This window comes from Sorex araneus, chromosome 6 (genome assembly GCF_027595985.1).
Source record: "Sorex araneus isolate mSorAra2 chromosome 6, mSorAra2.pri, whole genome shotgun sequence".
NCBI classification, from domain to species: Eukaryota; Metazoa; Chordata; class Mammalia; order Eulipotyphla; family Soricidae; genus Sorex; species Sorex araneus.
In genome coordinates this window covers 128,233,064-128,260,874 of record NC_073307.1, presented here as the reverse complement: position 1 = coordinate 128,260,874, position 27,811 = coordinate 128,233,064, and the positions used below count along the sequence as shown (strand labels likewise).

The 27,811-nt window shown below is 37.5% G+C and overlaps 1 protein-coding gene across 3 annotated transcripts in view; it reads right to left on the bottom strand.

Annotated features, from left to right (window-relative positions):
- Window positions 1-27,811, bottom strand: part of ANO3 (anoctamin 3) — a 255,090-nt gene that overhangs the window by 63,286 nt on the left and 163,993 nt on the right. For all 3 annotated transcript variants that reach the window (XM_055141496.1, XM_055141497.1, XM_055141498.1), the window contains 6 exons: window positions 22,351-22,457; window positions 20,948-21,003; window positions 18,092-18,213; window positions 12,379-12,513; window positions 4,970-5,066; window positions 337-397 (listed from right to left, as the gene is read on the bottom strand). In XM_055141496.1, the coding sequence (XP_054997471.1) occupies window positions 337-397; window positions 4,970-5,066; window positions 12,379-12,513; window positions 18,092-18,213; window positions 20,948-21,003; window positions 22,351-22,457 (578 nt within the window). The remainder of the gene's footprint in view (window positions 1-336; window positions 398-4,969; window positions 5,067-12,378; window positions 12,514-18,091; window positions 18,214-20,947; window positions 21,004-22,350; window positions 22,458-27,811) is intronic.

The window sequence follows — 27,811 nt, the reverse complement described above, 5'->3', positions numbered from 1 at the left end:
ATGAAAATATACAAAGTTTAGTTTACATTCTATGATGGTTTCAGCTTTTTATTAATTACCATCTGCTTTTCTTAGTACAGGAATATCTGAGTATTAAGTATTAGAAAAATAAATGAATTTCTGAGAAGATAATGTTTTAAAAAAAGCAAGAAATGGGCTAGAGACTTTAATTTTAATTGATACATGGTTAATGTGTTTAGGTGTATGAGTGTGTGTGTGTGTGTGTGTGTGTGTGTGTGTGTGTGTGTGAGCATGCACATGGACATGTGCATATGAAGAAACACAGAAATAAGCTCAGAAAATGAGGGCTAAGAAGACATGAAGGAAAATACTTACCCCATATGGCCATAAAAATAGCAAAGAACACTGTTCCTCCATTATCAAACAGATATGTCACCTACGTAGAAAACAAAGGCATTAGTCTCACTTTTTGTTATAAATATCTAGAGATAACTGTTTACATGTAGATACTGCATGATTCTTTTCTCAAATGGAATTTTGTTGTTTTGTGATTGCAAATACAAGGTATGAGATCCTTTAATGGATTCTGTAACTGATCAGATGAAGGAATAACATTTTTCTTACTTTTTTCTCTATCTTCCCTTAAATTCCATTTCGGTTATATCTTCTTATTTACTTAGAAGTGGTTCTAGCGTGTTGAGGACAGATCCGTGAACTAGGGTCAGACTACAGCATGAGTCAAAGTGAGGTTTTCAGGCATGGTATACTTGTTGCATTTCCTCTTTGCAAACCTCTGGAATCAGGGGTATTGTGAAAGGCAGAATTCTGCTAGTAAATCGATCCTGCCAGTGGAAAGGTATCACAGTGCTAGCAATACTATGATACCTTTCAGAATGTGCCATGGGTTCAGTCAATGCTACAAGAGGTAATGTGAATCTATTAGTGTTTTAAGAGGTTTCATAAATAAATGGACACATAGAATATTATTTGAATCAGCAATTAATTACCTAAAGTTTTGTAAATAACTTATCCAATGTTTCTGAATAAAATTTTCAGGGTTATATGATTGTTCGATTTTAATAAAATTTATATTCAATTTATTTTGTTTTTTCATTTGTATGATGTATTTCTATAATTGCAACTTAGCTAGAGAGATTAAACTAGCATAGTCAAAGCAATAGATGTTTGGCAGTCATATAAATGTCACAGAAAACTGGATTCTGTTTTTACCAGTGAATTGTTGATTAGATTCTAAAAACCAGCACTATGAGTGGCTTATCCTTCTCTCTGGGTAACACTTAGGGTTACTCAATACAGGCACCAAGACAGCCTAATGTGTGTTTTAGTTTTGGCACAAAGGATACACTGCAAAACACCATACAAAAGATAAAGTTTAGAAGCACTTTCCTGTAATATGACATTATTATGATATCATCGGAGGTGCTATTTCAGTGATGTGTAGGCAAGTACAAGGTACCATGTTATAAATATCTCTACAATTCTATGATTGTTTTGACTTGGGAGATCTAAAGATGTTGTAAATATTGTTAGTGATGTCATCAGTAGGTTTTTATGAACAGGAGAGAAAAAGTCTATTAGAAATTTTTCTTCGGAGCTCATAAAATTACTCTCAGCAGGGGCATCCAGATTTTTTGCTTCCCAGCTCATCCCACAGAGTCACCTGCTGTTGCCAGGCAGCTGAACAGCTGCCTCTGATTCTTTGTGAACAGACCTGCTACAGGAAACAGCCTCGGAGAGTTCGAACAGAGGCACTTAAAGGTCACCAAATTATAATGGTTCATGCCTGCTCCAGAAATAGCCTGGCTTTTAGAAAAGTAACAAATGAAATGCCACGCTCACAACAATTGTGTTTGTGCTGTATGAACTTGATTTCTTGGAGTTCAAGAAATATTTTGCTTCAGAAATCTTTTCATGAATGTTTTTCTTGATTTGAAAATCAGGCATGTTTTTCTCAATATAGTGAGACAATAACTTAGACATCCAAGTGACACAAGAGGTGTATTTATATGTAATGGCGTAATGCAGTATTATAATCATGTAAGAAGAGAATGGGTTTCCAGTAGATTCAGAACCTGGTTTTTAGAGAAATGTTACAATATGCAATGTAGAGTATTCGATCGTTGGTCATATCTACTATATGTCTACTAGGCAAGTCTAGTATGTTTTTACATGTGGGACGCATTGTGAACTTCAGAGGATGAGGCCCAAGAACTATTAAAAACCCCTTGAATAAAGCGTCACGTGCCAAGTGCTTCATTTATAGTGCTGACATTTAGAGTTGCTGAATGAAATTTTGGGGGTGGATCTTGAGCAGATTCTACCTTGTAAAAAAGCTATTATGAGGGACTATGGGGCAGAACGTTAGACTTTTGGCTGAAGTTGAGCCTGTATATTTTTCCCTTAGGCCTTATTTCTTGGTCAGAGTAACTCTATACATCTATTCCTTGGAACAGGACACACATTCCATTAAACAGAACCTTAATTAGTGGACCCCCAACTTTCCAAACTACTCCTTATTTATTTAGGGCAGATAATTTTTTAATGTTGTTCTAAAATGTGTGAAATATTATTTAAAATGTTTCACTCCTTAAGCAAGAAGAGAAGGTCTTGAAGTATCACAGAGGCAGGGTCTTGAATTTGTCTGTGGTATAGTACAAGGTATCTGTATACATGGAAGCCACTAGAACCCACACTACTTAAAGCATAGGGTCAGGATTAATTTGTAAAATGTGTCCTTTTAGGCCAAACAGAGAGTGTAGCAGGTAGGATGTTTGTCTTCCTTGCAACCAACCCAGATTTGATTTCTGACACCCCCAGCAGAATGACAGATGACATGCTCAGGAGACATCCCAGAGCATAGAGCCAGGAGTAAGTCTTGAGAACAACCAGCGTGACACTGAAGCAATAATTAAGAAAAATAAAGATGTATCCATCAAGGAGTGAGGTTGTAGGATTGGAGGGAACCTAAGAGTCATTGGTAGGAGAATTAGGACACGTGGTGTTGAGACTGGAGGTATAACATTGTATGGCTAAGACCCCATAGTAAACAACTTAATAAATCATGGTGTCTAAATGAAATTATTTTTAAAATTCACTTTTTCCTACCAGTGGCATATTTTATATGCCACACACAGTAACAACAACTCTCACAATGGAGATATTATTGGTGCCTGTTCGAGCAAATTGATGAATAACGGGACTACAGCGCTACAGTGCTACTTTTTCCTCACTGGATAGAAATACATGTTCTCTTTTAATATCAGTTTACGTACTTAGATATATTTAACATCTCGATTTAAGCATCTAGAAATTACTGCAGTTATTGAGTACAGTAATAAATATGAAAGCAAATAAATATATATGATCTTTTTGGCCACATCCAGTAGTGTCATGGATACACCTGTTAATGTCAGGCTTACTCCTGGCTCTGTTCTCAGAGATCACTCCTCTTGGGCTCAGCCAACCATATGGGATGCTGGGGACTGAACCTGGGTTGACAACATGCAAAGCAAACGTTCTACCTCCTGTGCTATTGCTGCAGGACCTGTGGGAGCATATTTTATCAAAGAAACAAGTAAACTAATTTAGAATCATCTTCCCAAATGACCCATCTACATCATCTAGGATTCTGTCAGACTTTATAGAATTCAATACCCATTATGACAACTAACAAAAGTTATAATTTGCTTAATTTTATTCAAAAAGTGTGTATATTTTCTAAGTAATGTAAAAAGCGTATTTTATAAAACTTGGTCCAATTATTATTAAAATAATATCCAAGTACACTAACATTTTCCCTGATGGCTTCTCATTTTAAAATTTTAGAAATTTGGGAATTTAAAAATTTAAAGTTTTAGAAATTTGGGAATTTAAATATTTTGCAATTAGTGGTTAGCGAAAAATTTTCTCTCATTTAAGAGCAGTTGACACCACAATATCAATTCCCATTATGCTAGGATTCTCTTTGAAAAAAATTGTTTGTTTGGGGGCCACACGCAGTGGTGCTCAGGGCTTACTTCTAACTCTGTCCTTCTGGATCAATCCAGGCAGGGATTAGGGGACGATACAGGGTGACAAGAATAGAATCTATGGTGGTTTTATGCAAGGCAAGTACCCTGCCCACTCTACTATCATTCCAGCTACCAGGATTCTTATTTAAGGCAAAATACTCAGGTAAAAGAATCATTTTTTAATCATGTTGGACATGATTAAATTGCTGAAATGCTCAGATCTTGACTGCAATGATGACTTTACAGGTGAATAGATATATATGTAGATAATCAAATATACAAATTATGTATTTTAAAATAAAATTATATATTAAATAAAAAAATCACAAATTTTGTTTCCCAAACTTGTATGTTCTCTGGAAACACTTGGGAATTTATGCAATATGCCGATACCTAGTTTCCTATAAAAGGAGTTTCACTTAATTACACTTGGGTAGGACTTTAACTTCAGCAGTTATAAAAACCTTTTGTGTAATTCAAATAGGCAGCAATCTGATAACTTTGGTACATTATTTAATTTTCTCTGTAAAATTTGATTGAAATTTTAAGTGACCTTATGCAGTATTCAAAATTCTGACAATAGAAATAAGCAACTTATTGTAAAACAAATCTGGACATCATTCCAAATGGAAGTTTATTATGATTGCAATAATCAGAGATTAAACACAAAGGAAGACAAAGGTATTAAAGTGAAAACATACTAACTTATAGTTGCAGCCCATGACATTTTATTCAATTGTTAATGATATTGATATAAAATCCTTGGGAACATCACATTTTAGTAAAAACAATTTACTGAAGAAATTTTTCACAACTGTTTCTTAGAGCCCATAGAGCTCAGGGAGAAAGACAGAGAGAGAGAGAGACAGTGAGAGAGAGGAAGGAGGAGAGAGAGAGAGAGAGAGAGAGAGAGAGAGAGAGAAACAGAGACAGAGACAGAGACAGAGAGACAGAGAGAGAAGTGAGTCCTCACCCACCTTGGCATATATACAGCTGTCACTGAGTTTCTGCAGTGAGCAGTTCTTGTCACAGAGAGGACACATTAAGACTTCAGACGAATTGCAAATTTCTTGGCTTAAAAAATAAAAGAAAAAGAAAGCATGAACCTCCTTCTATAGCAAGTTGCTTAGCCCCTATGACCAACTCTGTGGGAAACTAGAAAAGAAAGGAAAAGAAGAAAAAAATTGTGAAGATCAGTGGACAGGTAAGAAAGGATGTCAGGAAGTAGCATCAGCTTGGAAGTTTAGGACTTATTTTGTGTGCGTGAAGTAGGGTAGTTTTTATTGAAACTATTTAGAAAAACGTGAATGGAGAGAAAGAGAGAAGCATGGAAGAGAATATAGGCTTCTCCAGCAGAGAAACAGGCGAGCAAAAGAAACACAGAGACAAGTAAGAGATGTGTTCAAGGGAGAACACAGGCTTGAAGAGGAAACAGATGTAGAATTTTAGATGGAAGCTTTTGTTTGATCTTCGTTTTGAGATCTGTTTCCTAAACTCCTGTAATGATAAAATGTTAAAGGACCTGGTCAGGCTTTGTTACCTCCTCCTCTCTCTTTCTTTCTCTCCTCCCCTCCCTTCCCTCAGCCTTTCACTTGTTTTTCCTCTTTTAGAACAGACATATGGTTCTTTGGTTTTTGGCCTGTTACCTTTTAAAAATCAAAGCACTTAGGACCTGGGAGATAGTCATCAGTTAGTGCTCAAGCCTAGAATGCCCATGACCCAGACCAGGTTTAGATTCCTGGCACCTGGTCTCTCAAGCATCACTGAAAACAGACCCGAAGACCCCCCAAACAAGACTGAGGTATCCCAGGTATCCCTGGTACTGCAGGGTCAGGCACCATAGCATGCTGGACTTTGATTTGAAGCACACGCCTCACTGGACAAGAATTGCAGGCGAGGTCCCTAGAACTCCTGAGCGCTACATGGGAGTCCTGATACCCAAAATAAATACATATGCAAATGAACAGCAACACATACATTACATATAGTTTTGTGACAGGTACAGCGAATTAATACTAATTTCTCAAACGAGCCGCCTGAGAAATCATGACACTGTATATAATCTCAAGCCAAAGTGGAAATACGTAGTCAATAATAATACTATCAAGTACTTTGTTGAGCAAACATAGGTTCTTGCCCATTAAGCAAATCTTCCTGCAATATCTCAAAATTATAAGTTATTTCTTTAACTGAGAGACGGCAATATTTAATTTAAATGACTTGCTCAAGGTCTCCTAGCTAACAAGAGAAGCCCCAGGAACTGAATTGAAGATTTTCAGGTGAGGTTCAGTTCTCCATCTACTATAACACTGTTGTTCTAGACACCTAAAGCATTTAGTTTAACTAAAATATTTATTTTATGGGCACTGTCACTGTCATCCCGTTGCTCATCAATTTGTTCGAGCGGGCACCAGTAACATCTATCATTGTGAGACTTATTGTTACTGTGGCATATCCAATATGCCACGGGTAGCTTGCCAGGCTCTGCCATGTGGGCTAGATACTCTCCGTAGCTTGCCGGGCTCTCCAAGAGGGGCGGAAGAATTGAACACGGGTTGGCCTCGTGAAAGGAGAACGCCCAAAGACAATTAATGCTAGAATGTACTTGACTTAGGTTTGAACTCTGGTACCCCATGGTTTCAGAGCATTAATGGATATAGCCATGGTACCCTAGGCTCTGCTGGGTGTGGTAGCAGGAGGTGGAAGTAATCTCTAGCACCACAGATGCAAGCAGCATCCTAGGTGCCTGCACTGAACCACTGACATGGTTGGATCACAACGGGCGTGCGGAGCCTGCAGATTTCCTGGCACCACCAGGGAGGTTCACTTTTCAGGCAAAAACAAACAAAACCAGTTGATGACAAAGTGGGTATTATGGATTTGATAAATTTTCTACTTTTGTACACTTTATATTGGCATAATTAAGATGTCTCTCTGAAGTAGATATTCATTTTAAAAATTCACTGTAGCACTGTAGCACTGTCATCCTGTTGCTCATCAATTTGCTCGAGCAGGCACCAGTAACGTCTCCATTTCAAGACTTGTTACTGTTTTTGGCATATTGAATATGCCATGAGTAGCTTGCCAGGCTCTGCCCTGCAGGCTCTGGAGAGAGCGAGAGCTCAGGCGGAAAGGTGTTTGCCTTGCACGCAGCAGACCTAGGTTCACATTCCTCTGTCCCTCTCGGAGACCCCCCAAAAAAGGAAGAAAGAAAAGCAATTTGAGAGTGAGGAGATGACTGTGAAAGTCGATCACATGCTTTGGATCTCAGGCCCTGTATGGTCTATCCCCCAGCACAGCCAGAAACAATACGCCAAGAACAGAGTAGGGAGTAATCCAACTCCCCCACCCGCCGCCCCCAACAACAACAAAAAAGATATACAAGGGATATGTATGGAAATGAGACATCAAATTCGAAGAAACACTTCCTTTAGGAAAGGTCAAGGATCTTAAAAAAGTCAGAAGTCCGAATTTCAGCGGGTGACCCTGGGCAGGCCCCTTACCCTCTCTGGGGCTGTCTCTGGCCTGTGACCACACTTCTAATGACCTTCTAAGTCTGAAAGCCTCAGCATCTGTGAGGTCTTATCTCTGGCCAGGACTCTGTGGTTTCCGATGAACATAAAATAGTAATAAAATTCAACAGAAGAAAAAAATTGGACTGATAATGAAGCTCAATGAAGAGTGCTTTATCTGTGTGAGATCCTGGGACCAATCCCTAGCACCCAAACAGAAAAAAGCACTGTAGCACTGTCGCACTGTAATCCCTTTGTTCATCGATTTGATCGAGCAGAAACCAGTGACGTCTCAACTGTGAGACTTATTGTTACTGTTTTTGACATATCAAATACGCCACAGGTAGCTTGCCAAGCTCTGCAGTGCGGGCAAGATACTCTCAGTAGCTTGCCAGGCTCTTCAAGAGGAATTGAACTTGGGTCAGCCTCGTGCAAGGCAAAGAGCTATCACTCCAGTCCAAACAGGAAAAAAAAGAGAGAGAAAGAGAGAGATAATTATATCCCCTCTTAGTATACTATTGAAAAAAAAATTAGCACCAATTTTGTATAATAGGTGGAAGTCATTTGTCCATTTGGTGGTGACTGGACCCACTCAAGGGTCTTGCTGAATCTGTGTAATCTTTTAGGAAGTCAAACTAGAGAACATGACTTTTATGATAAACCATTTTGGGAAAGTGAAAATTTGTGAAAATGTACAAGCAAAACATGGTTTCATAATCAGTTACAAACACTGCAGAAATGCAAATAAAATCACAGTAAGATAAACTATCACCACAAACCTGTTAAGGTTTCTATTACAAAGATAAGATAAATATCAGCAAGCATGTGAAACAACTGGAACATTTGTAGATTTTGAAATGGGGCTTAAAGTAGTGAAGTCAATATGGAAAGTAATATTAAAAATATATAGTGTACATAGTTCAAGGAAGTAACAGGAAAAATGATTGCAACTATATGAGGTACTTATTTTTTTTTTAATTTTATTGAATCACCAGGAGATAGTTACAAGCTTTCATGTTTGGGTTACAATCTCACAATGATCAAACACCCATCCCTCCACCAGTGCACATTCCCCACTACCAATATCCAGGGTATAACCCCCCATTCCCACCCTCTCCCTGCCTCCATGGCAGACAATATTCCCCATACTTTCTCTCTACTTTTGGGCATCATGGCTTGCAACACAAACACTGAGAGGCCATCATGTTTGGTCTATTATCTACTTTCGGCATGCATTTCCCATCCCGACTGGTTCCTCCAGCCAGCCATCATTTTCTTAGTGATCCCTTCTCTATTCTATCTGCCTTCTCCCCTCCGCTCATGAAGCAGTCTTCCAGCTATGGGGCAATTCCCCTGGCCCTTGTATCTACTATCTTTGGGTGTCAGCCTCATGTGATGTTATTTTATACTCCACAAATGAGTGCAGTCCCTCTATGTCTGTCCCTCTTTTTCTGACTCATTTCACTAACATGAGGTACTTAAAATAGTTCAATTTGAAACAGAACTGCGGTGGGCAGGTATTAAGGTTGTTTGACAGGGATTAAGTTTATTTATATAAAATGATAAGTTCTATTGATCTGCTATATAATTCTATGCTATAGTTAACTAAGTATAGCTAGCTATAAGGAGGTAAACCATTAACTTCACTTACCACTATTTAAAAATATCAGATACAGATCTAAATCAATGAAACAACTACTATATATATTCTTCAAGTCATTTACCTCGTCAAGGATCAATTCCTTTGCCTCTGATATGGCTATAATATTAAACTGATAGAGCATAAAAGACATTTATAATGTGCCTGGCACATCTGAAGCATCTGATAAATGGAAATAAAAAACTCTTTATTAGTAAGATTGCTATCAGGAAAGGGTTTGGAACATCCTTTTAGAACCCCATCGATTTAAAAGCTGGTGAAGAACATACAAATTTCTTAGTGACTTCTGATGCAGACAACATAATACTGAATCAGAAAGTTGGTATACCTGATCTATGTTCAAGACCAACAGGTTGTGAGGAATAAGCTGCATTTCCCCATTTGTTCATTTAGATATTTCTATGGTATGAGCTCTCCCTGGCACAAATTTCACAAAATTTGATGATGTAAGTCCAAAGAAAGCATGCTAATATATAAATTTGTAGTTATACACTACAAATAATCTATATAATTCTATAACTTGTTTCAGTAATTCTCTTATTACATACTTCTACAAATTAAGTGCAAGGCCATTAAAAATACTACACTAATTTTCATGAATATAACTGGCAGAAGTATAAAATTATAAACCATATCTGCAGTTTTAACATTTTGTTACTCAACAACCAATAAAAAGCTTAATAAAATAATACTAAAACATAGCAACACAAAATATCAACCCCTAATCCTAATGCCACCTGCCAGGATAACACCTACGACTTAACCATGTCTGACACCTTGAATGGGAAATTTCAGCCCCATGAAATTTTGCAAGCTGAGATATTCAGTGATGATTATCTTGGGTTAGAATAGAAAGTCTGACAAGATCTTAATTATAGTGCAACAGAAGTAGCAGTAATATAATACCATAAAGCACTGAAGAAAAGAATTTGCTAATGCCTTTTAAAACATTCCTTATTCTCAGAGGTTAAAGCATACTTATCTCATACAAAGGAAGGCTAATTTACTTCAGTGGTACATAGATCAATAGGAACAGCAAATCTATTCATTTCACAGTCTTTTGTTCCTTTTTAGCTTTGTAGAGGTGTAGGGGGGAATCTATTTAATATGGTAAAACTCTGTGAATATGTTTTCCATGGAACCAAGTTGTACAGCAGTTGTCTAAAATCACTATTTTTATTAGTTAATTTGTAAAGTGTTTTTCTAAAATCTTAAAATTGCTACATAAAATCTATTAGAACATTCATGTGCTCAAGCTATTTTACTTCCAGGTATAGAAATGAAATAAAGATAAGAGCTAAGGAATCACTGGAACCTCCATGTTAATTGCAGACTGATTGCAATAGCAAAGATACGTGAGCAACCTAAGTTTCCTTCATCAGCAGATAAATGAAAAAGAAATATGTACTAGATACATGACTATATACATATACACACATATATTACATACATGCATGCATACATATATATGTGTATATATATGTACATATTATAACATTATATACTGGAGGGGCTGGAGCAATAGCACAGTGGCTAAGGTGTTTGCCTTGCACCCGGCCGACTGGCCGACCCGCGTTCAATTCCTCCGCAGCTCTCGGACAGTCTGGCAAGCTACCAACAGTATCTCACCCGAAAGGCAGAGCCTGGAAAGCTACTCGTGTCGTATTCAATATGCCAAAAACAGTAACTGCAAGTTTCACAATGGAGACCCTACTGGTGCCCGCTTGAGCAAATTGATTAGCAACGGCTGACAGTGACCGTGATATATAAAGGGAAAAGTATTGTTCAGTCAGGAGAAAGAGAAATTCTGCCATTTGTTATATGGATGAGATCTAAAGATATTATAAAGCCAAACACAAAAACAGAGAATAAAGCAATTTATAAGCATATTTCTGATCTCAACATTATCATTCTCATACAAAACTCTCCTAACTACAGCAGTTCTGATTCCACAGAATATAAATAGATGTTCAAACCAGTGCGGATATTCCTAGTGGGAAGAAGTCTGTACATGAATCCATATACCAGGGTGGGCGTAAGTTTTCAAAATTCTGAAATAAACCTGTGGCTAAGAGAAATATTTATGCCCCAAATTTATTTATTTACATGCAATTATCATTTGAGTTTCCTAAAGAACAAGGAAGATCTTTAACTGTTTTTTCCCCTCATCAGAAAAATTGAGTACTCATACTCAAGGATCATGGTGACGTTTGTATACCATAGAATCACATATTTAGAAGGTCTTTTTAATGAAAGAAACACATTTAAATATCATAGCTATAACGATTTCAATATAATGTATTGAAAATATCTAGATTATTATATGCCACTGATTGCTTTGCAAAAATAAATTTTATAAAACCATTGTATTGTGGAATTATTATTTGGATGATATGGACACAAATTAACATAAGTTGCCTTGAACTTACCCAAGAAAACAGGGATATAAAGCATGCATCTTTTTCATCCTTGTCACTTATATATACTGGTTACCAAATACGTGAAACCCACGGGCCCAAGCCACTTATGTTGATGATCTATGGACCTTTTTTATTTTTACCCTTATTTATATATTTTTATATTATTTTACTGTTATTTATATATTCAACCGTGTGAAACTGAGGGTGCCAGGCCACGCCTGGTGATGCTCAGCCTGGTGGAGCAGGACTGATAATTTTGGGCTGAGAGTAGATGACAGAGTGCATCTATGTCCCAGTGGTGCTGTGGGACAACCAGGATTACACAAAGAAGTTCTCAGGCCTACCAGAAAACTCTACCCCATAGTCCCCAGGGGTAAGATGCATTCATTGGCAGGATTCAAACTTAAGGCTTCACAAATGCTACATATGTACTCGACTATTTGAGGCACCTTTCTACCCCTGCACGAAAGGAAAGAAGAAAAGAAGAAAGAGACTAGACAGTGAACTAGTGAATTAGTACTAGAATTTGTTGTTGTTTTTTTTTGGTTTGGGGGCTGTAGCCAGATATGCTCAGGGTTTACTTCTGGCTGTGCACTCAGGGGTCACACCTGGTTGGGCTTGGAGGATCATACGTCAGGGATTGAACCTAGGTGGGTGGCATGCAAGGAAATTTCCTTACCTGCTGCCTTATTGCTCCAGTCCCAACTACCACTTATTTTCAGAGTGAGAATTATCATAGGGATGTTTGCTCTAACAGAAAGAAAGTCCAATGTTTTGTTACAAATTAGGCTTACCTTACTTGACTTGTATTCATTGTCAGTATTCCGTAGAAGAATACACACAAGCCAACAATTGCTGCAGGAATCAGCATTCCAGTGTACCACCCCAGCCAGGCAAAATAGAGCCCAATCTTCTCACCAAAGTACAGCCTATGGAAGAAAGCAAATCTTGTAGGACAACAGCAGCTAAGCTGAAAATGTTGATGACATATCTATTCATAATTTCAGATACACATGAAAGGCTGCCAGTTTAGCTCCCTGTCAGCTCCATCTGGGGTACCCTAGTATTTCTGGCTGCCAATAAAACTAATAATGGTGATGTTGTATTCCTATTTTAGGGTCATTGTCACTGTCACTGCTAGCCCATCACTCATCGAGTTGCTCAAGTGGGCACCAGTAACGTCTCCATCATGAGACTTGCTATTACTGTTTTTGGCATATTGAATATGCCACGGATAGCTTGCCAATATGTGCCGTGCAGGAGAGATACTCTCAGTAACTTGCCGGGCTCTCCGAGAGGGGCCAAGGAATCGAACCCGGGTCGGCCACCTGCAAGGTGAACGCCCTACCCGCTGCACTATTGTTTCAACCCATTTTAGGGTCAAAAGTATAAAATATGTTTTTTTCTGTCAAGTGCGACATGACTTATAATGAATTTTCTAAGTTAATGCAAGTTTCTTTTTTCTTTTTCAAGAAGCATTTCTTATTGTATTTCATACATTAAGAAAAAATGTGTTAAATCGCAATGTTCCATGTAAGCTAGAAAAATGTTTCCTCAAGGAATACACCCCTGAGTAGAAATTTGAATTCTCTTCATTTGCAGCCTTGGACTGACACCAAGCTAAAGACAGTGTCAACTCTTTCTCAGAAACCCTCATTTTTGAAGTTCCTAGAAGCACATGATTCTTTCCTTGGTTAATTCCATTTTCTCAGTTTAGAACACTCCATTTCACAATCTTCCGAAGTCTGGCTTGCACTTATCCATAAACTTATGTCACTTCTTCTAAGAAGCCCTTCATATTACCACTCTAGTCCAAGATTAGATATTCCTGCTCTTACTCCCACCCAATTCTCGACTGCATTCTATTGTCCTAAATTTATCACACTTAAATATATTAAGTGACATTCTTTTTCCTCCCACAAAACTGCAAGGTGCTTAAAAGTCGATCTACCTCCTGGTTCTCTAGCACTCATCCAAGTAAGTACTGAATAAAGTTAAGTGAATGAAAGTATGTTATTTTTCTTCAGTTGATGAACAGCTTATATAGAAATGATGTATGAATAAAGCAGGTCTAATAACTATGCAATTGCTCTCTCTTTACCAGGTCTACTGCCAATATTAATTATCATTGGTTTATAAAGTTCTATTTTAAAAAAATGTCTTGAATTCTCTACTACTCTTTTATCTCCACCTTCTATAGGTTACTTAACACACATTTTAAGTTCAGCAATTATTTCAAATTATTGCATTTATAGTTCATTTGGGAATACTGAATGTGCAGTGATTCTGGCTAGAAATAAAATTCTTTGTCTTTTATCCTATAATAGATCTTCTTGTTCTAAAACTCATTCTTTTCCACTTAATTATCTGTGTTGTGACAACTAAAATTTATGCATATTTTGATTAGGACATATATAAAGTTACCATCCATTACATATCATTTGTATATTTTTGTCTCTTTCATTTATTTCTCTCTAGTGACACAGAACAATAGTCTAGTCATTTATTATACAATGATACTGCTCTACTTTGAGATGAAAGCTTTATTGCATGAACAGCTGTTATTATAAAGCCATTGGTTCCTTCAATTATGTGTTTCTGGATGGTTTTGTGTTTTTAGTACATGTTACTACATAATGGAATATCTTTATAATAAAAATTATTTAGACTGATCTTATAACTATTATAAACAGGAATGCTTATATAAATAATATTAAACATTTTTACCAGACAGTATTAAGGTAAATAAAAGTCATAATTTAACAAGAGTATAATCATATCAGTTATAGTAGTTCTCAGGTCTACTTCAGGAGTAGAAGAAATTTATTCCTAGCAAATAAGATTTATTAACATGCCTTTGACCTACAGCACTGATACTCAAAATCATCTAGGTTCTTGAAGTGCTTCTTAGAGGTATTTCAAAATAGATGAAGACAAATTAAACTAGTGCTACTATTTATAGAACTTTCCTTACATTCCAAACTTTGTGAATTTTTGTTTTTACTCATTTATATATCAGTACCCTAAGGGCCAAGTCATTTGATTAGCTCCTACAACTGAAATAATGTCTTTATATATTTTATTTTATTTTCAGAAAAGTAGTTCATAATAGCTCATTGCAGATAATATTCAAACACCAGTCCCACCACTGAGCACCGTCCCACCACAATAAGAGGGAAGTGTGTGAAGGTTGTTTATTTCATTCTGGAGCCTGAAATAATTTCCATCATAGAATGAACACATGTCCAATTCAACTATTTTAGAGAAGATTATTTTATTTAATTTTAAAATTAAATCATTCTGATCTCGACCATGAAAAATCACAGAAATAAAATAACACAATTATTTTACTCAGCAAGTTTTGCCAGACAATTTTGAAATGTCCTCTGCAAACTCAAAAAAAATTTCATGTAAAAATGAACGAAACCAAAATAGATCTTGACTAGTCAATATTTGAGTTCATGATCAGATGTAAAAAACAAATCCCTAAAAAACTTGCCCAGAATGTTTGCTTATAAAAAAGAAAATGGATTGTCAGACCCTCACCTTTTATCCACTATTAAGCTGTCCTTATTAATATAAGATTAAACAGGCATTTCCTGTTTTGCTATGAGTTTTTTACATCCATAATGAAAGTATTTAAAAAGCTAAAACCCTGAAAACCTTCTTACTTATTATAATTATACTTATTATAGAGAAAAGGTAACATGATTAGAGATCTATGACTAAAAAAGTTTAAGTATGTATGAGAACAAGTTAAATACAAATAACTAAAATGTCAAAGATTTTAAGGTTTACTTTCTCGAATTGTTACAAAAGTAGGAGGCCATATATGCATTTCTGTTCTTAAGAACACATAGTTTAATCTGTATGCATCTTATCATTATTTCAGTTTGAGTAACAGGTAAGCTCTTAAAAAGCAGCAACCTGTTGTGATAGCTTTCATAGTCTTTTAAGATCTTAGTGTTAAATGGGATATTTATTCAATTCCTCTCCCATGAGCACAAAATGCATGACTTGCATGTGCAAAATTCTTCTTGTAAATCAAGAACCAGGAAATAACACACCTAAAAATACAAGCTGCTTGCTGAAAAAATTCGAAGTAGCATTAGCAATGTTTCATCAATAAGAGAATCATTGATGCCAAAATGTTTATTAGAAAAGTATAACTGCACCTTATTTTTTTTTTCTTTTTGGGTCACACCCAGTGATGCTCAAGGGTTCCTCCTGGTTCTGCACTTAGGAATTATTCCAGGAAGTTCTCGGGGGACGATATGGGATGCTTGGAATCGAACCCAGGTCGGCCACTTGCAAGGCAAACACCCTACTGCTGTGCTATTGCTCCAGCCCCACTTTAATTTTGTTTTTGTTGTTGTTGTTTGTTTATTTTTTGAGCCATACCCAGTATTCAGGACTGACTCCTGCTTCTGCACTCAGGAATCACTGCTGATGGGCTCAGTGCCCAAAGAGGATGCCAGGGATTGAACCCAGGTAGGCTGCATGCAAGGCAAATGCCATACATGCTGTACTATCATTCTGGCCCTACACTTTAATTCTTAGTACAGTGTTCCTATGTCAATAAAATAATTTCTTCTATATAAATAAAAATGTTAGAATCTCACAACTGACAGATAAAAGCATCCTGATTCTAAATACTTTGAAGTACTCAATGTTTGATATAAAAATGATTTGTTACTAGATATTATGATTTGTTGGACCAGAACCATCATCAGTATCTTCTTCTCATTATATACTCTAGGTGCCCGTCTTCCATGGACTCCCTTACCCATACTCCTTTCTTCCAGCCTCATAATGGGCTCAGTAGTCAGGTGAAGTCACCAGCAGGAGATGAAACAAAAAGGTGCAGGGGACTGGGTTATTTATTTTGGGTGGCTTATTCCTTACTTTCTCCTTGTTGGGCTTTTGTTTTTCCCTTCCTTGCTTTCTTCCTAATGCATACCATGGTTTCTGTCAGGTTAGTCTCTATTTCAGTAGTATAATTTTTGTTCCATTCAGCCAATTGTTTTTTTCCCTTTTTTCCCTCCAAATCTACATTTGATAACATCATCTAGCTAGTCCCCCAAGTTTTACCACCATTTATGAACTCTCATGACTCTGTTTACACTTTTGCGAAGTTATTTTATTAAATTCTCTGCCAATAGTCTAGTGTTCAATCTATGTCCTGTCAGAAAATTAATATAATTATGAGTTATTTTTGATCACTGTACCACTTGGCGAGCCCGGCAAGCTACCAAGAGTATCTCACCCGCACGGTAGAGCCTGGCAAGCTACTCATGGCATATTTGATATGCCAAAAATAGTAACAACAAGTATCACAATGGAGACATTACTAGTATTTTTGATATTTAAAAACCATTCAAAGTATCTGTATACATAAATTAATTTTATCTTTTCATCCAGACTATAACTACTTAGATGTTTTAATCATTTTATGCTAATTTCTTGATTAAAAATGAAATAAATCAGATCATCATAAATATGACAGCACATCAAGACTGGCTCAAGTTGAATGTCTTTTGCTCATTAGAATAGACTTCCTAGGGCTGGAACAGTAGTACAGTGCATAGGGCACTTGCCTTGCAGAAGGTAAACTCGGATTCAATCCCAGGAATCACATGTGGTCCCCCAAACACCGTATGGAGTAATTCCTGAGCACAGAGCCAGGGGATTGCCTGGTGTGACCCAAAACGCAAGTACATCTATACATAAATTTATATATATACATATTCATACATACACACATATATATTTTCTGCACTAGAGTAACTAGCCACAAAAATTTGATGAGATATATTATGCATATATATATAAGCATACATATATACATATGTATGTGTATACATCTATGTCTGTGTGTGGAAGTGTTATACAATGTTCTCTTTGTTCTCAGATGCAGTCTTTGCACTTTTGCCTTTCTCTATTCTCTATTTTGGTTTGTTTTCATATGAAATAGATTACACAGATTCCCTTGTATATTCTTTCTATTTGATCTGTGGTACTAAAAGACTGGTAGATGGTAAGTAGATGGATGGGAGTAGCCACGATCCCTTATCTTAGTATTTCTATTCACTGAGGCAGCCCTAGAAAATCCTACTTCTCCATAGGTCCACTCCTCTCAGATCTACTTTCTAAGTAGCCCTTGTCAGGACGAGCATAGCCCCGTGATCCAAGTTTAGATACTGAAGTTTAATTTATCCCATTTTACCTTCAGCCTTAATTTTTATTAGCAATTTTCTATAGCTAGTCTCTGGTCGCCTCATTATTTGTCTGATATCTTAATTTCCTGATGTCAGGGTAATCAATTTCCTGTTTCTTTTGATTGACATGACCTAAAGGTATTGACAAGGTATTGACAATACCTTATTTTTTCCGATTCTATCATGCTTTTATCATTGATTTGGAAGGTAAGTTGGACAACTTCAATTTTAAGGAAATGATAAAAAAGACAAGATAAAACATTTTCCATTTTAGGTTCTTTTGCTGTACCTGATTAAATCCAGGGGCTGATGCTTATACCACATTCCCCAGCGAGCCCAGCGCTCATATAATAGATGTCTATTATTCTGAGGTCCATGGGTTTTGATAGGCTGGTTGCTCTTGTAGGCTCCCTGAAACAGATAAATTTCACATTATTTGGGGGAAATTTAAACTGACTTGTGATCTTCAGGGCTATTTTTTCCTCTATGAAGTAATTTAACAATTTATTAGAATCTTCAGAAGTTGCTGACTTAAAACTCACCACCAGAATAACTTGCTAGATAGACATAATTATATATTCCTCTTTTGTTGAAATATTCTGATAGTTTCTTAAATTTTAAAAAATTCTTAAAAAAAACACTAGTGTGCTCACTTATCACATGAATTAAAAATTTATGTTTCACGGTTTGGAACTTAAGGTTGTTTAATAAACACATCCTCTACCACCATCACTGAAAGACATTTTTTGTTTGGGGGCGAAATTTGGTGGTTTTCAAGACTTATTACTGGCTCTGCACCCATAGATCACTTCTGGTAGGATTCATATGGCGGGGACCATATGTGATGATGGGCATAGAACTAGAGTTAGCAACATACAAGGCAAATCCCTGCTTGCTGTACTATCTTTCCAACCTGACAGGCTTAATCTTTATGGCAGAAGTTTAAAGTATTATTCTGCTTTAACATATGATCAAATCCTAGAAAATATGTATTTATTTTTGGAAAAAGAATTGACATCATGGGGGGGGGGAGATGAACATCATTCCAAATGTCAGAAAGAATCAGAAAGTTTTGATTTAGTTTTAACCCACTTGAAACTCTTAACATATTTAAACATTACAGCCATACATTTCACTTCTTCAATCCCTTCTCCTCATCATTGTCCTCATCCTTTTTTACCTATCGCCCACCCACAAAACTTCTGTCTTTTATCTATCATCAGGACAGGTATTACATTTCTATGTAATTTTTTATGTTCTGAATTGCAATTCTTGAAATTCTCTGTTACTTCCAGTTACATATTTTAGAATACTTACTAACCTAGCTGCTCTCTTACTGGTGGTTAACACTCTTTACTGAGAGAGCATGGAGGTCTAAGCCACAATAGATAGCCATATATATATTCCTTGAGGTTGGGCACACCCAGGTGAGCAGGAGTGATTTCCTGCAGAGTGATCAGGGATTTTATTTTTCCCTGGTGGTGCCAAAAATCAAATTTAGGCTTCCACAGGCAAAGCACGTGCTCCAACCCTTTAGGCCACTTCTGTGCTCCAACTCTTTGAGCCTATGCTCCTGGCCTAAACCTAGTCAGTTTTTTGAGAATTCTTTAAACCCATTTTAGCACTGTAGCACTGTCGCACTGTCGTCCCGTTGTTCATCAATTTTGCTCGAGCCGGAACTAGCAACCTCTCCATTGTGAGAGTTGTTACTGTTTTTGGCATATCAAATACGCCACGGGTAGCTTGCCGCCAGGTTCTGCCATGCAGAAGGGATATTCTCAGTAGCTTGCCGGGTTCTCTGAGAGGGACAGAGGAATCAAACCCAGGTCGGTAGTGTGCAATGCAAACACCCTACCCGCTGTGCTATTGCATATATCTAAAATATGTCACATGTATTACATTTGAAAAACATCGGTTATGCATGCCTTATTGATACAAGTTTTTTTCTGAAGGCTGTTTTTATGATAATAATTGTGAATAATAATGTCATCAATAAAGTGTTATATTTCTAAACAAAAACCTAAGACATACGTAGGGTATGACAAAACCTTTCATCTGAATCCAATAAATGAGAAATGCATATTGTTTACAGTCAATTCCTAATAGGTACCACACATTCACAAAAAAATCTAACAAACTATCAGAACGCAGACTAGAGATACAGAAAAAAAAAACTGAGAATACTCCAAATATTTCTTAGCCACAGAAATTTTCCCAGTCCTTTATTTTCATCACTCTGAAGATGTGACTTCATATTGACTATGTGGTATTTTACATAATGTTTAGTTTCTCTGCAATTTAGTTCTGCATCTCCAAAGTGGGAATAATACTAATATCGACTGCTCTATTGTTATTTTCATATGAGTGGGAAAATGCATGGAAGGTCTCGTTCCGTAAAGGATTCTAGCTCATTGCATATTACTATTAATCACATTCTTACCATAAGTAGGTACGGACTACAGGCAATGGACTCCAAGAGTTCCTTTTATTTAGTCTTTATGTGCCACAATGACCCGTGTATAAAGCAGTAGATATTATCATCTACTTCAGAAAGCTGTTCTGGGGACTAAGTTAGATAATCCACATAAAATATTTGCCACAGTACCAAGTATGAAGGGTTCAATGCATTCTATTGATTCAAAGTTACATTACATAGTAAATTTCCAAACTATAAAGATTATTTATTATGAGTACTCAAGTTTTTAGAAACAGAACTTGAAAAGTGAGTACTTGAAACATGTAAAGACTCTATTCTTCTAAAAAATAAACTTGTTCAGAAATGGAGGCCAGAGAGATAGTATAGTGGGTCTTGCACCTGGCCAAACTGGGTTTGATTGATGCCCAGCAAGCCATATGGAACTCCTAGCACACCAGGAAAGATGTCTGAATGCAGATCCAGGAGTAATGGCGAGAGTGACTGAGAAATACCCATGAGTTACCTTCCCAACTTGAACTCTTGATATGAATTCACTGAGTTTCTGGAGTCCCAGTGTGTAGTCACATGGTTATAACAGATTTCCCTACAGGCTTGGGCCCTTTCTTGATTGAACCCTCCTGGACAAGCAACCAAATGTATAAGAAAAAATAAAGCCATATATTAAAACGTGGAAATGTTTTATTAAAAGAAATTTTATTGTAAACTCACCTCATGTGGGGGGAAAGCTGCTATATATGACCCATTGTTTAGAAGTTTACAGATTCCTGGAAAGACAAAAAGAGAACCGTTCATGATTTAATTTGGAACTTCAAGTGAAGACTTCCCCATGAAGTAGTTGACTCCTGTGACCACATCACCAGGAGGATGTCATTGGGATACATTTAAGACTTAATCATTTTCTTTCACAACTGCACTATGGGCATAAAGTGGTATGGAAGTCTTTGGGTTATTTTGATTATTTTATGGAGGTCAATGGGTTACTACATGACTTTTCATCACAAGATACAACTTAATGTGGAGTTGTATCACATTTGCAAGAAGAATACATATGATTTCACTTTACCTTATCAGGAACTATTGGGCATTTTAAAATCCATTTATTTGGGATCCCATGCCAGGTGGTGCTCACAGTTTTCACTCTACCTCGCCTCTGCTCAGGATTCATTTCTGACTGTTCAGGCATCACTTGGGAGATGCTAAGGAGTTCATGTATGATGGAAATAGTTTTTACTCTTTTTATGTACAATTAGTTTGGGCTGGAGCAAAAGCACAGTGGGTAAGGGTGTTTGCCTTGCACGCGGCAGCCGACCCAGTTTCGATTCCTCTGTCCCTCTTGGAGAACCCAGCAAGCTACTGAGAGTATCCTTCCTGCACAGCAGAGCCTGGCAAACTACCAGTGGTGTATTCGATATGTCAAAAACAGTAACAAGTGTCACAATGGAGATGTTACTGGTGCCCGCTCAAGCAAATCGATGAACAACAGGATGACAGTGCAACAGTGTTACAATGTATACTTATTTTAAAAACGTGAATTTATATGGCCTGCATTTTTTAAACTAATGCATTGTTTGCTTCTCCTAGAGTCGACAATCACTTCAACCTTCGTAAATAAAATTTCTCTGTAAAACACTGATATAAAGCATATAATAAATGATAATTTTGTGTTGACTGAATGCATGTCATGATTTTAACAAATAAATTATATGGATATAGCATAACATGTCTGTCCTGAATGAAGGATAGTTACAGGATTTTCCACATTAAACACTTTTCTACATGTGTTACTATTCAAAAGCTTGATTATAGTTTTGGAATTAATTTCAAGAAATAGCATTTCTCTTTCAAAGTGCTTCCATATTTCACATTTTCACATATAGACAGATGTCTGGGGGTGGGGGGTGGGGGCGGGGAGGGATCATATGTTCTGTCAGGGAAGGAACCAGGCCTGGTTTTGTTCAGCAAAGCACCTTAAGCCCTGTACTGTCTCTCTGAACTCAGAAACTTTCATTATCCACATACTTAATATATGAAGCCAGAGCTTCAATTGTCAAAGCAGTATTTGGGGGCATAATTAACTTTCAGATATTGTGTCTCAGATTAAATGTTCTTACCCACTTTTGATATCCCATTTTCATATTTGGTGCGCTGCAGCATGTGGTGGACGATCCTGCTTCGGGTGGCATTGCTGAAGAAGGTGTCCTTATTGTTTATTATGAAGCTGTTAAGATGATGGAATTGTATTTAATATTTAAAACAGAGCACAGCATCTGGTCACAGTAACAACTTCTTAGGTAAGCATCATCAGTTTTCTCCATTGACATGAATGCATGTGAAGTTTAGTAAATCGAAAGGAAAAACCATCTGCTTTATAAAAAAAATAGTGACCGGAAAAAATACATTCATAAATAATGCATGGCATTATCAAATATTCATTATAATATTTTTTGCAGTTTATAAGTAGTCTAGACATTCTCATATTTCTCGTTTAGCCTGGAACAAGAGAAGAGTAGTCTGTTGATGCCCATACATTTTGTACTACCTTAAGCAATGCAGTTCTAAACAGAGAGATTAAACATTAAACATTGATGTAATTCCCCCTTACCACACTTCCCACACTAGCTTAACTTATTTTAAAACTTTAAAAATGAACAAATGTCCTCCCTTCTCTGGCATGCTCTGAACTGTCCCACACAGAAAGATTTACTGCAAGGAAGAGCCGAATGAATGAGGCAATGACATAAAAATCTAAAGTTTTTGAAGGGTTAAGGAAGGGTCTTATTTAGCTTGGAGCCTCAAAAACAACAGCAACAGCAAGTGTTGGGGGCTTCATTCACGTTGGGGGAGTTTCTGTTTCCAGTTGTTTGATCATTGTTAGTGAAATCACTAACTTTTGCAGTTGAACAGCCTGTCTCTGTAGTTTTGCACTGTTACTTGTTTTAGATCTCATCTTTGACTAGACTTTCAGATGTTTTAACTGGTAATGCAATTTCTCACCTGATTTTAAAAGCACAGCTCTGATACTTCATACAATTCTGCTCTTGTGTCTCAGCAGCTCTTCGATATATACATAACTGTACTTGTTTTCTTTACATTCCAACCTCTCCTTCAATCTTATTTATTATAGATCTGGTTGTGTCAGTCTAATTATCTGTTAAGTTGTAGAATTCATTATCCCCTTGAAAATTCATGATTATTTCCCTCCCCCCCCCAGAATTTTGCTATCTCTGATATCAGGCTCCTGCTCCTCCTTTCACTGCAGTATTTTTTCTCACTATGTGTTTATGTGTCAACACATACAGCCTATGTGTTTTCCTAATATTTTATACTTTATTAGTAATCTATAAAACTCTATTACTAATAATATTAGTAATCCGTTTTGAAAGACTCTGAATTTCTATGCTATTCTCATCTTTCAATTGTATACTCAAAAGCAACAAAGTAAGAGCTCGGTGATCTACTAATGGCAGGTATCAGGAGTGACAAACGTACTCTTACCATCAGACTGATAATGCATTCCCTGCCTAAGACGGTTTTTATCTATTTGCTTTTTTTTGTGAAAAACAAAGTTTTACGGGAACTTATCACTTGTCATCTCATTGATCTTCGATTTGCTCGAGAGGGAGCCAGTAACATCTCCATTCATCCCTGTCACGTGCTAGTGTAGCCCGTTATCTGCTCGCTCCAGGAACATGAAGATCCTAAACCGTTCGTTCAGGGTTTTGATGAAGAAGTCTGACCATCTCGTAGGTGGGTGGCCACACGGTCTTTTAATGTCCCATGGAATTCAGTCAGTAATAGCTCTAGTCCAGCAGGTCAATTCAATCACATTATATGTCTGGCACATCTGATTTTTGACGCCTTGGCAAAAGAGACAGATTTCCTGATTCTTGATCATCGATGGAGATTGGAACTCTGGATTCCTTCTCTCACTCGAGTGAAACGTGATATTCCAAGCATAGCTCTTTCTATTCCTCTTTGGGATACCAGGATAGAGTTCTCATCCTGTTTTCTAGGGCCCAGGTCTCTGAGGCGTATGGTAGTGCAGGAAAAATTGTGGAGTCGAAAAGATGTGCCTGGAGCCGGAGGTTCTTCTTCTTTTTCTTAACCACTTCTTCGACTTTCTTGAAGGTGTTTCACACTGCTCTCTTCCTCCTGTGCAGTTCTGCTGCCAAGTCATTCCTCGTGTGTCCACCCAGGTACACATAGCTGCTGCATTTGGAGATGTTCGTTCCATTGAGAGCAAATGGAATGTCAGGGACTAGTTTGCTGTTCATGACCATTGTCTTGGTGAGATTCAGCTGTAGTCCGACCTTTCCACACTTGCGGTTGAAGTCAGCCAGCATTTGTGCTGCTTGGCTAATATTTGGTGTTATGAGAACGATGCCATCAGTGAAGTGGAGGTGGTGTAGTTGCCAACCATCTATCTTCACCTTCATTCCTTCCCATTCCAGTTGTATGACGTTCTCGAGGGTGGCACTGAAGAGTTTCGGTGAAATGGTATCTTCCTGCCGAACCCCTCGCTTTATGTCTATGATCACTTTCTTGTAGAATGGTGAGATCGTGGTGGTGAATCCATAATAGAGCACACGAAGCATCTTGATGTACTGAGTTTGAACGCCCTGTTTGGCTAGGGCTTTGTTGACCTCATCAGTCTCAACAGAATCAAAGGCCTTCTTTAAATCGATGAACATTAGACAGAGCGGCATCTTGAACTCTCGCGAAACTTCAATGCGCTTGGTCACCCTGTGGATACAGCCGATAGCGCTGAATCCTTTTCAGAACCCGTCTTGCTCACATGGTTGTTCTTCGTCCAGTGTTCTGCCTATTCTATTCAAGATGACTCAAGTGAACAACTTGTAGAAAACAGACAACAGGCAGATCAGGCAATAGTTGTCCATGTCATGGATGTCTCCCTTCTTATACAACAGAACAGTCAGTCCTGCTGGTTTTCCATTGGGACAGAACCTTGCATTCGGACAGGTAGCGTGTGAAGAGCTGTGCCAATGTATTGATGAGTACTGGCGGCAGATTGTTCAGGTATTTGGGACTGACCTTCTCTGGACCGGGTGCTGTACATGTCTTTACTGGCGAAATGTCATGCCGGATTTCGGAAGGGAGAACACTGGGAACAACATATCCATCCTGCGGAATTTGGTATGTGAGCAGGTGAATGTGGCTGTCGAAGAGATCTGAGTATAAGTCGTGAATAATCCTCTCCATTGCCTTTCTGGAGGATGTGATAGATCCATCAAGATGTCAGAGGGCAGTCATCTTGGCCTTGTAGTTGGCAAAGGACAGGTGAGCGTTGTGAATACTTTTCCCGGCTTTTGCTGCATCGGCCAACACTGCTGCTCTTCTCTCTTTGAGGTCTTCCTTTATTGCTTGTCTGCACAGCTTTTCGAGCTCGGATATTAGCTTGTGATTGCCTGAGGCTCGTGCTAAACCATGTTGGCGAATGAGCTTGAGAGTTTCCGAAGACAGGCGCCTGTAGCTTTCCCAATCTGACATTCCTCGAGCAGTCATGGAGATGCTAAACCAGTCGATCATATTCCTCGTTTATACTGTCAATGACGGCATTTCCCATGTTGCCGCAATAGTTCCAAAGAGCTCCCAGTTGGTTGTCATTCTGGGAATTCTCTTCTTAAATTTAAATTTTAAGTCCTTTCTCCCAGCTCTATGAAGTAGAATTTTGCAAGAAGGAGATGATGGTCTGATCCCGTTCGGAATTTTTGAACAACAGCGACACTAGTCAGGCAAAACCTTGGATTGAATATGGTGTGGTCATTCTTGTTGTGGAACCATCCACCGTGAGACTACCATGTCCATTGTTCAGATTCGGCCTTCTGGAACTGTGAGTTACCATGGATGGTCTCGGTCGACATGATCAATTCAGACAGTCTCTCACCCTGTTGGTTCCATTCTAGGCCTTGGGTCCCGATGTGGAGTTCTTTGGGCGACCTTCTTGGTCCTATCTTGGCATTAAAATAACCAACAATGATCTTGTAGATGGTGTGGTCTTCTTTATAGAACTTCTCCAGCTCCATGTAGAACTTCTCAATTTCTTCTTCTTACATAGAAATATATGAGGGAAGAGGTTACTCCTAGCTCTGTGCTCAAGGATCACTTTTGGAAGGTCCAGGGATCCATACATACCGCTGGGAATTGAATCCCATTGGTTGCCCACAAGGCAAGTGCGCTATAGCTGTACAATCTCTCTGACCCCACAGACAAATTCCTTTTTTAATGGACTTCTATATAAAAGGAGGAAATAAATGATATGTAAATAAACAAATATGGCTGACCCAGGTTCGATTCCTCTGTCCCTCTCAGAGAATCCGTCAAGCTACTGAGAGTATCCCACCCACACAGCAGAGCCTGGCAAACTACCCATATTTGATATGCCAAAAACAGTAACAATAAGTCTCACAATGGAGACTTTACTGGTGCCCACTTGAGCAAATCGATGAACAATGGGACGACATTGCTACAGTGCTACAATAATAACTGTGAAAAAAATAAAAGAAAAGAATGAGATGGGATGACTGAAACAAGTGGCATGGGTGACATTTAGAGTCGGTCTCTCTAAAGTGGTGACAGTTAAATGGGAAATGAATTATAAGAGGGAATATGCCATGTGAAGATATAGGGCAAGAGCATGCTTGGCATGAACAAAAAACAAATAGAATAGTAAGAACAAAGTCTTCGATGGACTTTAGCTTTAGATGTGTGTGAACTGTTGCTTATATGTCTGAAATAAGTGGTTGAATAAAGAACACAAGATGAGAAAATAGGCATGGCAGGGAAAACAGCCTATATGGTGACAAAGGACATGATTGAAAAAAAAAAGCCATTTATTACTAATCCAAATGAATGACTACCAGAGGAGCTGTGTTTGAGCAGAGTTTCAGGATCTAATTGAAACTTTTCAGAGATCAATCCAATTTCTCGGATTTGGAAAAAAAATAGAGAGAATGATTTGTTTTTTAATTTGGTGCATTAACTTGAAAAAGTAGAGCAGAAAGAAAGCTAAAGCTTCCATGAAACTGTGACGTTTCTCTGAGCCAAAAAATTTTATGCCATTTGGATTGCCACTTTCCCCACTTTCAACAGTTGGGATTAGAAACTATATCTCTATATTTACCTCTAAAATAAGGAAATTAATTAAATCTTTGAAAGGGGAGTATTTCCCATCAATTACTTATTCTATAACAGGTTTAGTCTTCTGAAATTTCGTCTCATTTTGCCTCTTAACTTCCCACATCCCATAAGATAAGTCAATCTGCCAATAGTCTACAGCAAAGTAGTCCCATAGCTATACTCCTATGATACACTGTATATTTATTTGTATAGGCACTTTCTTACATCCTTAATCTGAATTATACATGAACTCAATACTCATGTAGAAAGTAGCTTGAATGAATAGGCATAGATACTATTATAGGAATATATATTCAGAATAAAAATTATACAATGGAACCCTAAAATTTCTGTTCCACTCTAACTTTTTAAGATCAATCTCATCCTAAATGAAATTAAACATCTTATAAGTTTAAATTAAAAAGAAGTTAAATT